Raw genomic sequence first — 10,728 nt, 5'->3', positions numbered from 1 at the left:
AATGAACGAAGAAAAACTAAATGGGTTATAATAGAGAAGTAAGATAAGCTATTGGATGAAAACGAATAAAAAAAATAGAAATTTGACTAAAATAAAATGTCCAAAAATAGTGGGTTAAAAACATAATTTTCCCTAAAATTATAAAGAAAATAATAACCACTAGGTTCTAGATTTGGGGTGGTTCCGGTGACCTCCCAGCAGCAACCCTCGCCCCGGGAGGTCGCTAACGGGTACTGAGATCTCCTACGACCTTGCTGAGAGAGTGGTGGCTACTGGCGAGGCCACTAGCCCCTCAAATCGAGAACCCATGGGTTCTCGCCAAGCTCCCCAATCACGAACGTAGTTCAAGCCCTAGGTTTTTAGTTCCTTTGATTTTCCTTTTTCTGTTTGCAATAGGTATTTAGTTGTTTATTTTTTATAAATTATTATTATTATTATTATTATTATTATTATTATTATTATTATTATTATTATTATTATTATTATTATTATTATTATTACTATTAATTATTATTAATATGTATAATAATATATATGTATATATAATAACAATTTCTATATGATAATATTATATAATAAAAATAAATATTAATATTAATATTAATATTTTTTACAAATATTTTTTACTGGTCCCATTTGGGACTTAGTGGGGCGAGTACCACCCTTTTTGGGACAACTTGACTCACATGGTATTTTGTTTTGTATACAACCATATATTCCTTTCGTTACATTGTCCTTTTTTTTTTCCTTGAATATAATACTTCAATTAACTTATAAATTTCTGCAAAACATGCCATGCTTTTATGCCTCTTTTTTCTAGACTTATGGTATTTAATCATTCATGTATTTTTCAAAAAATGCCTCTTATAATAAAATTATTGAATTAATTAATTATTTTTTTGTTATAAATTTCATGCTTACATAATAGGATATAAGAGTGAGTAAACACAAATATAGTATAATTATTTGACAAAAAGTGATATAAACATACATATATATATATATATACATGTACATCTATATATATATATATAAACTTGAATACAACCTAATAAATAGTTACACAATTGTACATATATATATATGTATATACACAATTTGAACTAAATAGGATTAAAGTAGTAAATACATATAAATTAAAAGTTTATAAATATTTTAATTCAAATGTATACATAAAAAATATATTTGGATGTGAAATATTTTAATTTTAATATATTCTCAAAGCTTAAGCATACATATTATGATTATAAAATTATCATCAAAACTCATTGTTACTAATTTTTGATGAATTAGAAAAATGATAATTTTGAAAAAGTTACGCAACTACTTTCCTTCTTCAATAATGTCTAATAATATTTGTAAACTTAATTATTTCTCTGAGGCTTCCACACCCCCACATTGTATCTATTAATTTTCTTTTGGGCTTTTGCCCCGTTAAATTACTAAAGAAAATAATTATAAACTTTCCAATTAAAGAGAAGATAATTTTTTAATTAAAAAGGTAAAAATATTGTAAACTTTCCCATTAAAGAGAGGAGAGAATTGTTGAACTATTAAAAGTACTTCTCTAAATTATTTTGAATTTGAGAAATTAGAAAATTCAGCTCTTACTAAAAAGTGCTTTCTATTTACGTAGGTGAACATGCACTTTTCCAGTTTTTTATGAACATTTTCTCGAAGTAAACATGCTCAAAATATTTCAGAATAAATTTAAAATAATTAAAAATGTTTGGAAGATCCTAATTAATTTTAGATTTGTTGAAGCCTGAAACTATTTATCAAACTAATAATTAATATTTGAAGTATAGAAATTGTACTTTATTATCACCTATTAACTTGTTAAGAAAAATATATTTGGATAGTCAAATATAACCCAAAACAGAGTAATAAATTTCTTATTAAACATTGTTTTACTTAATATGCTTATAAATGGGTTGGTTTGTTAGATGGAAACAAATTTTAGGAGTGACAAAGTCTAAATTATTAAAAGAAAATTGAAGGATAAAGAAGAGAGCAGAATTAAGTGATATTTGTTATTGGATTATGATTAAGGAATAGATTGGACTTTTCAAGCAATTTGTAATCCCTGGGAACACCAACTTCTTTGTCTATACAATATAAATATTGATATAGATATATAGCTAATGGGAGTAATTTTTTCCACATTCTCTTTTATAATGTGTTTCAGCTGGAAAATTTTGAGTTAATTAGTTTCATTGAAGTTTGATTTTCCTATTTTCAACCAAATACAGTTTTTTTTATGAAAATGCAAATACTGTTTGCTTTGTTCTTTTACAAAATAACATTTAACTTTATTTAATTTTATTTTTCCTCTCAATTCAATAATATAATCATTACTTTTTTTATCTTTTTCTTCAAATTTTCTCTTACTTTTTCCTATCTTTTATTTAAATTAATTTTTAATATTAAATTTTCTCAATTATTTAATACTTTTTCTTCAATTTTAACATTTTTTCCTCAATTAAATAATATAATAATTACTTTTTATTTTTTTTTCAAATTGGGGACTAAGATACCCTATTTGGGGTTCTGGGAGCTCGTCGCTAGCCACCACTCTCCAGCCGAGGTCGCTGGCTTCTCCCTTTAAATTTTTACCTTTTTTTAGGAATTGTAACTTTTTAGAATTATAATTAGTCCATTAAAGAAGTTCGATCTCCCGTTCAAATGGACAAAAAAGGAAGTAAGTACTCTGAATTTCCTCTATTGCCCATTCGACGGAAACAGATCGACGCACGTCACAGCAGACCCCGGCTGTAAATACGTTCTGACGTCAGGGGTATAATAGGAATCGTAATGAAAGTCTTTCTCCGCCTTTCGACTTTCTTCCCCGCCAGTCCCTTCCCACCTTCCGGTCAACACACAAACACCTAATTGACCCTGCTGAAATGTCAATATTTTAAAGTACGAACGGTCACCGGAGTGAGCAAGCTCCGTCCGATCGCCGCCGGCGCTCCGAGCAACTACCCTGAAGCCCATACCCCTCTCCGGCCTCCCTCTGCGGTAGCTGATGATCCTATTGATTTCAATTATTGTTTCTGCGTAAGATTCCGTGCTAACAAAGCTCTATTGATGGTGACGGAATCTTCTTCTATTAAGTGAAGGGGAAGTTGTTTGTCTTCATCGATCGTCGTCGCTTGCTGCAGAGTATGGAGCGCGGCCGGCGGTGGTTGGGATTGATTGCTGTCTCGTGTTTGTTAGCTATTTCTGGGGCCAGAGGTAATGGAAGCCGCATTTATGTGCTGATTTGTTGCTTTTGCCTCATACGGAATATCAATCCCAGCGTGTTTTGTGTTGTCTCCTTATGAATTTGGTGCTACAAAGATCAATTGCATATTCGAAGCCGTGGATGAATTTGGAGAATTTGGAGTTGGCTTTCGATTTGTTAATGATTAAGTAGAGCCGTGACATGTTACACTTTTCGGTAGTCAGAGGAGCTGGAATGAAGAGAGTTGGAATGGAGAGAGTGCTTGATAAAATCCCCGTTTTTTGTGGGTGAATGTATAAGATTTCATCGCTCTTCGCTAATTGATACGATAATTTTTTATTGAAGTGAACTCGATAATCTGTCCCACTGAAAGATGAATTTGCTTTCTTTCGGGTTTAATTCGAATTGATGTATCCCCTTTGATGAATTTGAGTGAGTGATTGGGAAAGGAAAGGGGATGAATGTCAAGCAAGTGTTTTTAATCATGTTACGAAACGTCATCCAGTTCGTTAATCATGGATTAGAATTTCCGGGTTTCTGAACAGTTTAGTGAGAAGAGAATATATATATATGTCTTGGAACTATTCTGCCATTAGATGCACAGATAGGCTCTTGTTTTACCTCCCCTATTCAACGGTTTGGTTGTTAATTTCTTTGAAATCTTTTATAAATGATTGCAGAACTTCAAGTCAAGCATGTCACTCATAAAGCCAAATACAATCACACGCTTGCCACTATACTGGTGGAATATGCATCTGCTGTAAGTTCTCCTTGGGAATATATTAGTTTGGTTTTTATGCTTAAATGGTTATAATTTTCTAGTTTTAGTGGTATATGCTTTATAAGCTGGACAAAAATTGTTTCCGAGATAGTATTAAAACTTGTACCACTGGTCTTATGGGTTAGGAAATACTTTGTCAACTATACATATAGTTACAATTTGAAGTAGTTTTGTCTGAGCTAGCCAACCAAGACTTTAGTATGAGCTGAAGCAACTATGCTAAGTCACGCAAAAGTATGATAAACATGATTAAGTCATGTAAAATCTGTCATTGTTGTATTGAAACTGCTTATTACTTTCCACTTGTGGTGAACCTATTGTTGGTTCTATATATTGCCTGCCAAAGTCCATATACAAATATCATCCCCTGTGCATGTTGTATGTCAGATGGCATGTAAATGAAACTTGTGCGGCAACAATAATGAGAATTTGGCTGTTTATTTGTAGGTTTACGAACCAGATTTGATGGCTCTCCTTACATGGACATGCGATAGATGTAACGACTTGACCAAGGTAGTTTAACATGTTCAAGTATGTCTTAAGCTCATGCTGAGCTTGTAATTCTCACTCTGAATGCAGAAGGTGGAATCCTGTTCTAATTTTAATGGAGTAGCTGGTGATTGATGCTCTTTAAAATATATGTAGGGGTTTGAAGTCATACAGCTGGTTGTTGATGTGCAGCATTGTTTACAGGTAAATGTTTTTCTTGTGGACATATGAAGTAGTTTATTTATAATCTTTAACAGATCTGTAACCTTTTTCCACTCCTCTGCGGTTTGTGTGAGCATTGATTGCAGGCATTTGTTGGGGTAGCTGCAGATTTGAATGCTATTGTTATTGCTTTTAGAGGCACCCAGGAACATAGGTCTGCAATGTGTTTTACTTGTTACAATAAGAAGGCTCTCCGTGTTTTATATTGCACTCAATCCCTCAGCTGATTGCGCGTTAATCAATTAGCTTTACTACTGCAGTATACAAAATTGGATTGAGGACCTTTACTGGAAGCAGCTTGATATAAATTACCCCGGCATGCCCGGTGCTATGGTTCAAATCATAATCCCCTCCTACTTTCCTCTATGCTTTGAAAACTGCTCTTCATATGCCTCTCTTGTTGTTTCAGGTGCACCATGGGTTCTATTTTGCTTATTATAACACAACAATTCGTCCTGGAATTCTAAGTGCAGTTAAGAGAGCGAAGAAGTTGTATGGGGATATCGACATCATGGTAACAGGGCATTCAATGGGAGGGGCTATGGCATCCTTTTGTGCCCTTGATCTTGCAGTAAGAACCGTTAGCTCTCCATTTGTTAAGATTTGATATTGTCCATGTCTGTTGGATGTTCATCAATTTGTCATCCTGTTCTGAGAATTTCTTGTTTCTTCAATTTGATCATTATGGCAGTAGCACTTTGCTAGTATTACTATCTTTCGCAAAGTAATAACATAATTGCAAAGTTTTTACATGCTAAATGACAAATATTGATTTATTTCTCTGTTGTCCGAGTTGGGATATCATTTCTAATCTCATATTTGGGTCAATATATCCCTCTTAGTGTGGTTATGTGCTTAACTATTATCAGTCAAAAAGTATTTACTGATTGCCCATCTGGTTTCTGTAGGTCCATCATGCAGCCCATAACATTCAGCTTATGACATTTGGGCAACCTCGTATTGGTAATGCTGCTTTTGCATCTTGCTATAGTAAGCACGTCCCAAATGCTATTCGCGTTACCAATGGACATGACATCGTGCCTCATTTGCCACCTTACTATCCTTATTTTCCACAGAAAACATACCACCACTTTCCCAGAGAGGTAAAGCTTTGCTTTTGGTAGAAAAATTGATTTTTTACCCAATCTTTCGATATGTTTATTTAGTATCATTTGAAGTTTGCAGTCTCTATTCAGTTCATATCCTTGTGATTCGAGAGATTATATTGGTACATGTGCAAGATCTGTGTGAAGCTTTTAAGGGGATCCTTTACTTGCCGAGTATCTCTTTACCAAACAAGTTTTAAGAAAAAGCACGCAATTTTATTTTTATATGTTTTTTTAATTTTCTCCTGCTTTCTCTTAATTATTCATGTCCAATTTGAGTTGCCTCCTTCAGGTTTGGCTTTATAATGTTGACCTGGGAAGTTTGGTCTACACAGTCGAGAAAGTTTGTGATGGTTCTGGGGAGGATCCATCCTGCAGCAGGTGAATCTTTCTTTCAAAGAATATCTTTTCAACCTCCCATACTTCCGCTGCGGATATTTCTCAGAAGAACTTATATGTTGTGCCGTTTCTTTTAGTCGTGAATCTCTATGAATATTTATTAGAAATGTTAAACTAAACTAACTTAGATGCTGTTGGCTGTTTCCATTTTGAAAAGAATGCTTACAAACTATCGACTCTGTATGCTCATTCAGATCGGTGTCAGGAAGGAGCATACTGGACCATTTAGCTTACTATGGAGTCGAACTGATGGCTGCGACATGGAACTCGTGCAAAATTGTGAATGACCCTCGTCTAGGGAACTACAGCACAGCAGATCTCTCAGGAAATCTGATTTTATCTAGGAATCCCGGGACTGCTATCATCAAATCACATGGGGCTGCAGATGCCGGAAGAAACTCTGCTTAGGATATCGGGGAGGTACTTAACAGCAAGTGATGACCTTTTACTTCTAAATGATAGGCTTTGGGTCTAGAGAGGTGTACATAGAGCATTGAAATGGTATATAGCGTCTCTAGGTTTAATATATTGAGAGAATTCATTCATGTTTAACTCCTCGTTCAGTTCGCATTTTTTTGTAAATTAAAAGGTTACTGATTAATCTTTTCTTGTTGGGACTCATCCGTGAACTTGTATTTTCGGGTTCTTTAAGCGGGAAACTGAGTTACATTAGAATGTCTTCTTCATAATCTACACGATGCAGTTGCAAAGAAATCTCCAGCTCCTCAGCTGTCTAAGCGAAGAACTTCTGAAACTCCATGGAATTTCAACTGGTGTAATCATAAAATTGCACGAGATCATGATTATTGTTTCATTTCGGCTCTTCGGTATGTTCGATTTCCCAAAGAAATAGGACTATTATTATGGAAGCTATGATATTTTAACACATATCACGGGAGGGGGGCTCTAGATAAGTAAAGACGCTGATAGCCTGATTCATCTGAGATGACTCTTCATATATTCCTATTCTCCGGATTTACTCGGTCTTCGGGTTGCTAGCTGTGGAACCGGCTTCAGCCACCTGCAGAGAAGAGATTTTGAAGTTATATATCGGACATCCTTATCATTAACATGAATCTTGAGCGGTAGTTCAGACTCGATTACACGATCATATCCTCAGTTACCTTTTCAGTAGTTTGATTCTCGTCCTTTACCGTTGCATCCGGTGCTTCAGCTACTTCAACTGATGGTGCCTTGGCTTCTTCAACTGATGGCGCCGCTGCTTGTACCTCTTCCTTGATTGGATTCTCTTCTTTCAGGACTTCGGTCGCTCCTTTAGCTGCAAATTAACATTAATTTGTTTTAAGTAGCAGAAGCTGCGTGAATCTAACTGCAATACGAAGATGAAGAATGAAGCAAAAGGTTCTGCTATTAAGTGTCTAGAAGAACCATTTTCCAGTTGGAAGGCATTTCGAAAACCGTTTCCCGCCAGAGATCATTTCTGGAACTTGTTTCTTACACAAGCTTTTCGGAAAGCAACTATTTGATGTTTCCAGAATTTACAGAACTCCGGCTTTCCATCGAGCCACCAGCACTATCAAGTTTAGCCACCGGTCACCAGCTGCCGTGTTGGGCAACAGTCAGCACATTCCGGCAACCGGTAGCACTCTAAAGAAAAAGATTGGGAACATATTGCCAAGCACAATAAGCATTAGAAAACATTTAAAAACAATTTCTGATAAACAGTAAATTTTTTTTGCAAACCTTTCTCTTCCTCGGCTCCCGTCTCCTTTACCAATCCCTTCTCCTCCACGACAATCTTCGGCTCGACCTTAGCCTTGCCATCGTTGGCTGGAACTTCTGGTCTGGAAGAATCTTTATGTCCTGAGTTTCCCTCGTCCTCCTTCTCTTCAACAATAGCCTTTTCCTCGGTTGCCTCCTTCGTAACTCCCTTGTCTTTGTCCCCTTTCACTTCTGTCTCTTGGGCCGTGTCCTTTGTCACCTTTGGGACGGCTGCAGCCTCATTGTTCTTCTTCGATTCCGAGCTCAATCTCTTGCTCTGGCTCACCGTGTTCCCCGTGGCGACATCGTGTTTCGACTTCCCACAGCCCATTTTTCCGAGCGAAACTAAACCGGGAGAGATTTCTTCTTCTCTCTCCCTCCCTCCCTCGAATCGAGACTGCGACAAGGCGGATGCTCTGCTGTGGTTTTCTTTTTTTAATCGTATATAGGATGATGCTTAAGGTTCGCCGATGGGGCTTTTTGTCTCTGTTCCCATGTTCGGTATAGGAAGACCGTTTTTTCTGTTGTCCACTCACGGCTGGGGAGGGTCCCACCTATCGGCAGCTCAACAAGGATGTTCATATTTAGGAGTTTGCTAAAACGGCAAAATTAGTGATACTTGTGCTGGCATTAAGGCCAATTAACTGAACCCTCGATTTAACCCTTGTTGAGCTAGATTTCGAAAACGATAAGATGATACCAATCAAACATATATAATTAAGATCGTATGTGAAACTTATATGGACACGACAGACCTAATATATACATAAATCAATTGTTTCTGGGCAAGATATAATAGATTAATCCGTTATTATAAAACCAACATTACGTTTTCCCGCACTCTGGCTCTCTTTACATATCCCATTACAATAATCGTGCCACCACAGATTCTACAACAATTTTATTATGATAGGTAGCATTAGTGCATCATTCAATTTGTTTCCACTATGATAGGTAGCATTAGTATTCTCTGGCAATGTAACGTAATTGCATGGGGATATTGCACCATATAGTCTAACGTTAACAGATATTCTTAGATTTATCATAACGTCGGTTTTTTACCTGAGGTATCCCAACGTTACTAGTTTAATGTCACCATCTATCCCCAGGGGGCTAGATGGTAAAACGAAAATACCAACGTTGGGATACCTCAGGCAAAAGATCGACGTTGGGATAGATTTAATGATATTTGTCAACATTAGACTATATGGTGCAATAAACCTTAATTGCATTAGTCGAAAAAACTAGGTTAACTATCGACTTTACGAGATTTTCTGCTTTTCCATACAGTTTCCATTCATGCATCAACCTTTTACGAAAAATTCTTCGGTAACCCTACCTCATCACCTAGCGTGAGAAAAAATAATTAAAATTCAACAAATTCATAAATGGGGTGTTAATCACATGGACAATAGCCATAATTATTACAAATTTCGAAAATTTTATTAGTTGTTCTTTACCATCTCATTTTAAGATAAAATTATTTAACAAATATCTGATTTTACATTCTCGTTCAATGCATTATGTTTGTGCATTGAAGATTTTTTTTTTGATATATGATAATTTCTTTCAATTCATACGTATATCTACATATTAGTTGGACCTTCACGATAATTAATTTTCGACATGTTGAAAGAATATGAACGACTCTAAGGAATTTTTAGTATAACCATCCTCAAAATTGTCGTGTACATTCACCTTATTACATTCACCTTATTTTTGATGAGATGGTGGTCGATAGATCAGTGCATGAAATGGGCCATTTATCTTCTTTATTTTATAGGAGCTTTTCCTTACCGGGAATTCATGGCTGAGATTCCACCAAAAACTTGGATGAGTGAGCATTAGTCAAAATGACCACTCGTATATGAAGAGCCGTGCAACAAGCGACTTTGTTGTTGTCGCTGTTCTTTTTTTTTTTTTTTAATTTTTTTTTGTCCTTTCTTTTCTTCAAATATCTATCTCTATCTATATTATACTGAATACATAAAGAGAGAGATAATCTTTTTGGTCTTTTCTGTTCCAAGAATATCAATAAAAGACTTATCAATTGAGTAAAAGATCAATTTCGTCCCTTATTTGCATTAATCGATTTCCTGGAAAAAAAATACATTAATTTGATCCTAGATCATATTAATTTTGTCCCAAATCACATCAATTTCGTCATCATTTACATCAATTTAGTCATTGATTACATCGATTTAGTTCTTGTGCACATCAATTTAGTCCATAGTCACATCAATTTAGTCATTTCGCTTGGTCAAGTTGATTCAGTCCTTGCTTCACATCATTTTGGTCATTATCAATATCAATTCTTTACATTAAAAGGTTCCCCTAGTCTCATTCATTTTTACTAATCTTATCTTCAAGCCGACTTTAGAGCATTCGTTTTTATTGTTCAGACCTCGGATTCTCGTATTCTTGGTGGCTATAGAAAGCTTATACATAGTACTACTACCTAGAATCAAGTTTCAAGCCAAAAGCAAATAAACAAGTTAGAAAAATGTGGTTAAAATTCGCTTTTCACTCACAAATTTCGGAGTGCAATATCTCTCAAACCGTGCAACGACCCGTCAAGTTTTGTAACTTCCTTACGATATAATGAATCATATATGTATAAATTTTTTGGATCAATATTGACTTTATAAGAATTTGTTCCCGTGTTTTAGAGAGAGATTTATGGGTCATTAATGACAAATTCTTATAGAATCAATATTGGTTCAAAAATTTACATACACAAATTTCTTATATCGTAAGGAAGCTACAGCACTTGATGGCTCATA

General features: G+C 35.1%; 2 protein-coding genes across 5 annotated transcripts; one reads left to right on the top strand and one right to left on the bottom strand.

Annotated features, from left to right (window-relative positions):
- The first annotated feature begins 2,858 nt into the window (after positions 1-2,858).
- Positions 2,859-6,895, top strand: LOC116192552 (lipase-like). 4 transcript variants are annotated; one of them, XM_031521127.1, is made up of 11 exons: positions 2,859-3,021; positions 3,165-3,237; positions 3,907-3,986; positions 4,455-4,520; positions 4,653-4,700; positions 4,805-4,872; positions 4,979-5,051; positions 5,128-5,289; positions 5,627-5,821; positions 6,117-6,205; positions 6,418-6,895. In XM_031521127.1, exons 2-11 carry the CDS (start codon positions 3,168-3,170, stop codon positions 6,629-6,631), a joined length of 1,065 nt encoding a protein of 354 aa, XP_031376987.1. In that variant the 5' UTR covers positions 2,859-3,021; positions 3,165-3,167; the 3' UTR covers positions 6,632-6,895. The 4 variants fall into 4 exon arrangements, with proteins under 4 accessions (XP_031376987.1, XP_031376985.1, XP_031376984.1 ...); XM_031521125.1 differs by having other exon boundaries at positions 3,123-3,237; XM_031521124.1 differs by having other exon boundaries at positions 3,118-3,237.
- Positions 6,896-6,985: 90 nt separating this feature from the next.
- Positions 6,986-8,415, bottom strand: LOC116192554. The gene is made up of 3 exons (XM_031521128.1): positions 7,928-8,415; positions 7,348-7,502; positions 6,986-7,244 (listed from the first exon to the last, which is right to left on the bottom strand). Exons 1-3 carry the CDS (start codon positions 8,274-8,276, stop codon positions 7,200-7,202), a joined length of 549 nt encoding a protein of 182 aa, XP_031376988.1. The 5' UTR covers positions 8,277-8,415; the 3' UTR covers positions 6,986-7,199.
- Positions 8,416-10,728: the final 2,313 nt, after the last annotated feature.

This window comes from Punica granatum, chromosome 1, assembly GCF_007655135.1.
Source record: "Punica granatum isolate Tunisia-2019 chromosome 1, ASM765513v2, whole genome shotgun sequence".
In the NCBI taxonomy this organism is placed as follows: Eukaryota; Viridiplantae; Streptophyta; class Magnoliopsida; order Myrtales; family Lythraceae; genus Punica; species Punica granatum.
Note: the sequence above shows the minus strand (reverse complement) of the source record. Positions and strands in the feature narration are given on the sequence as shown.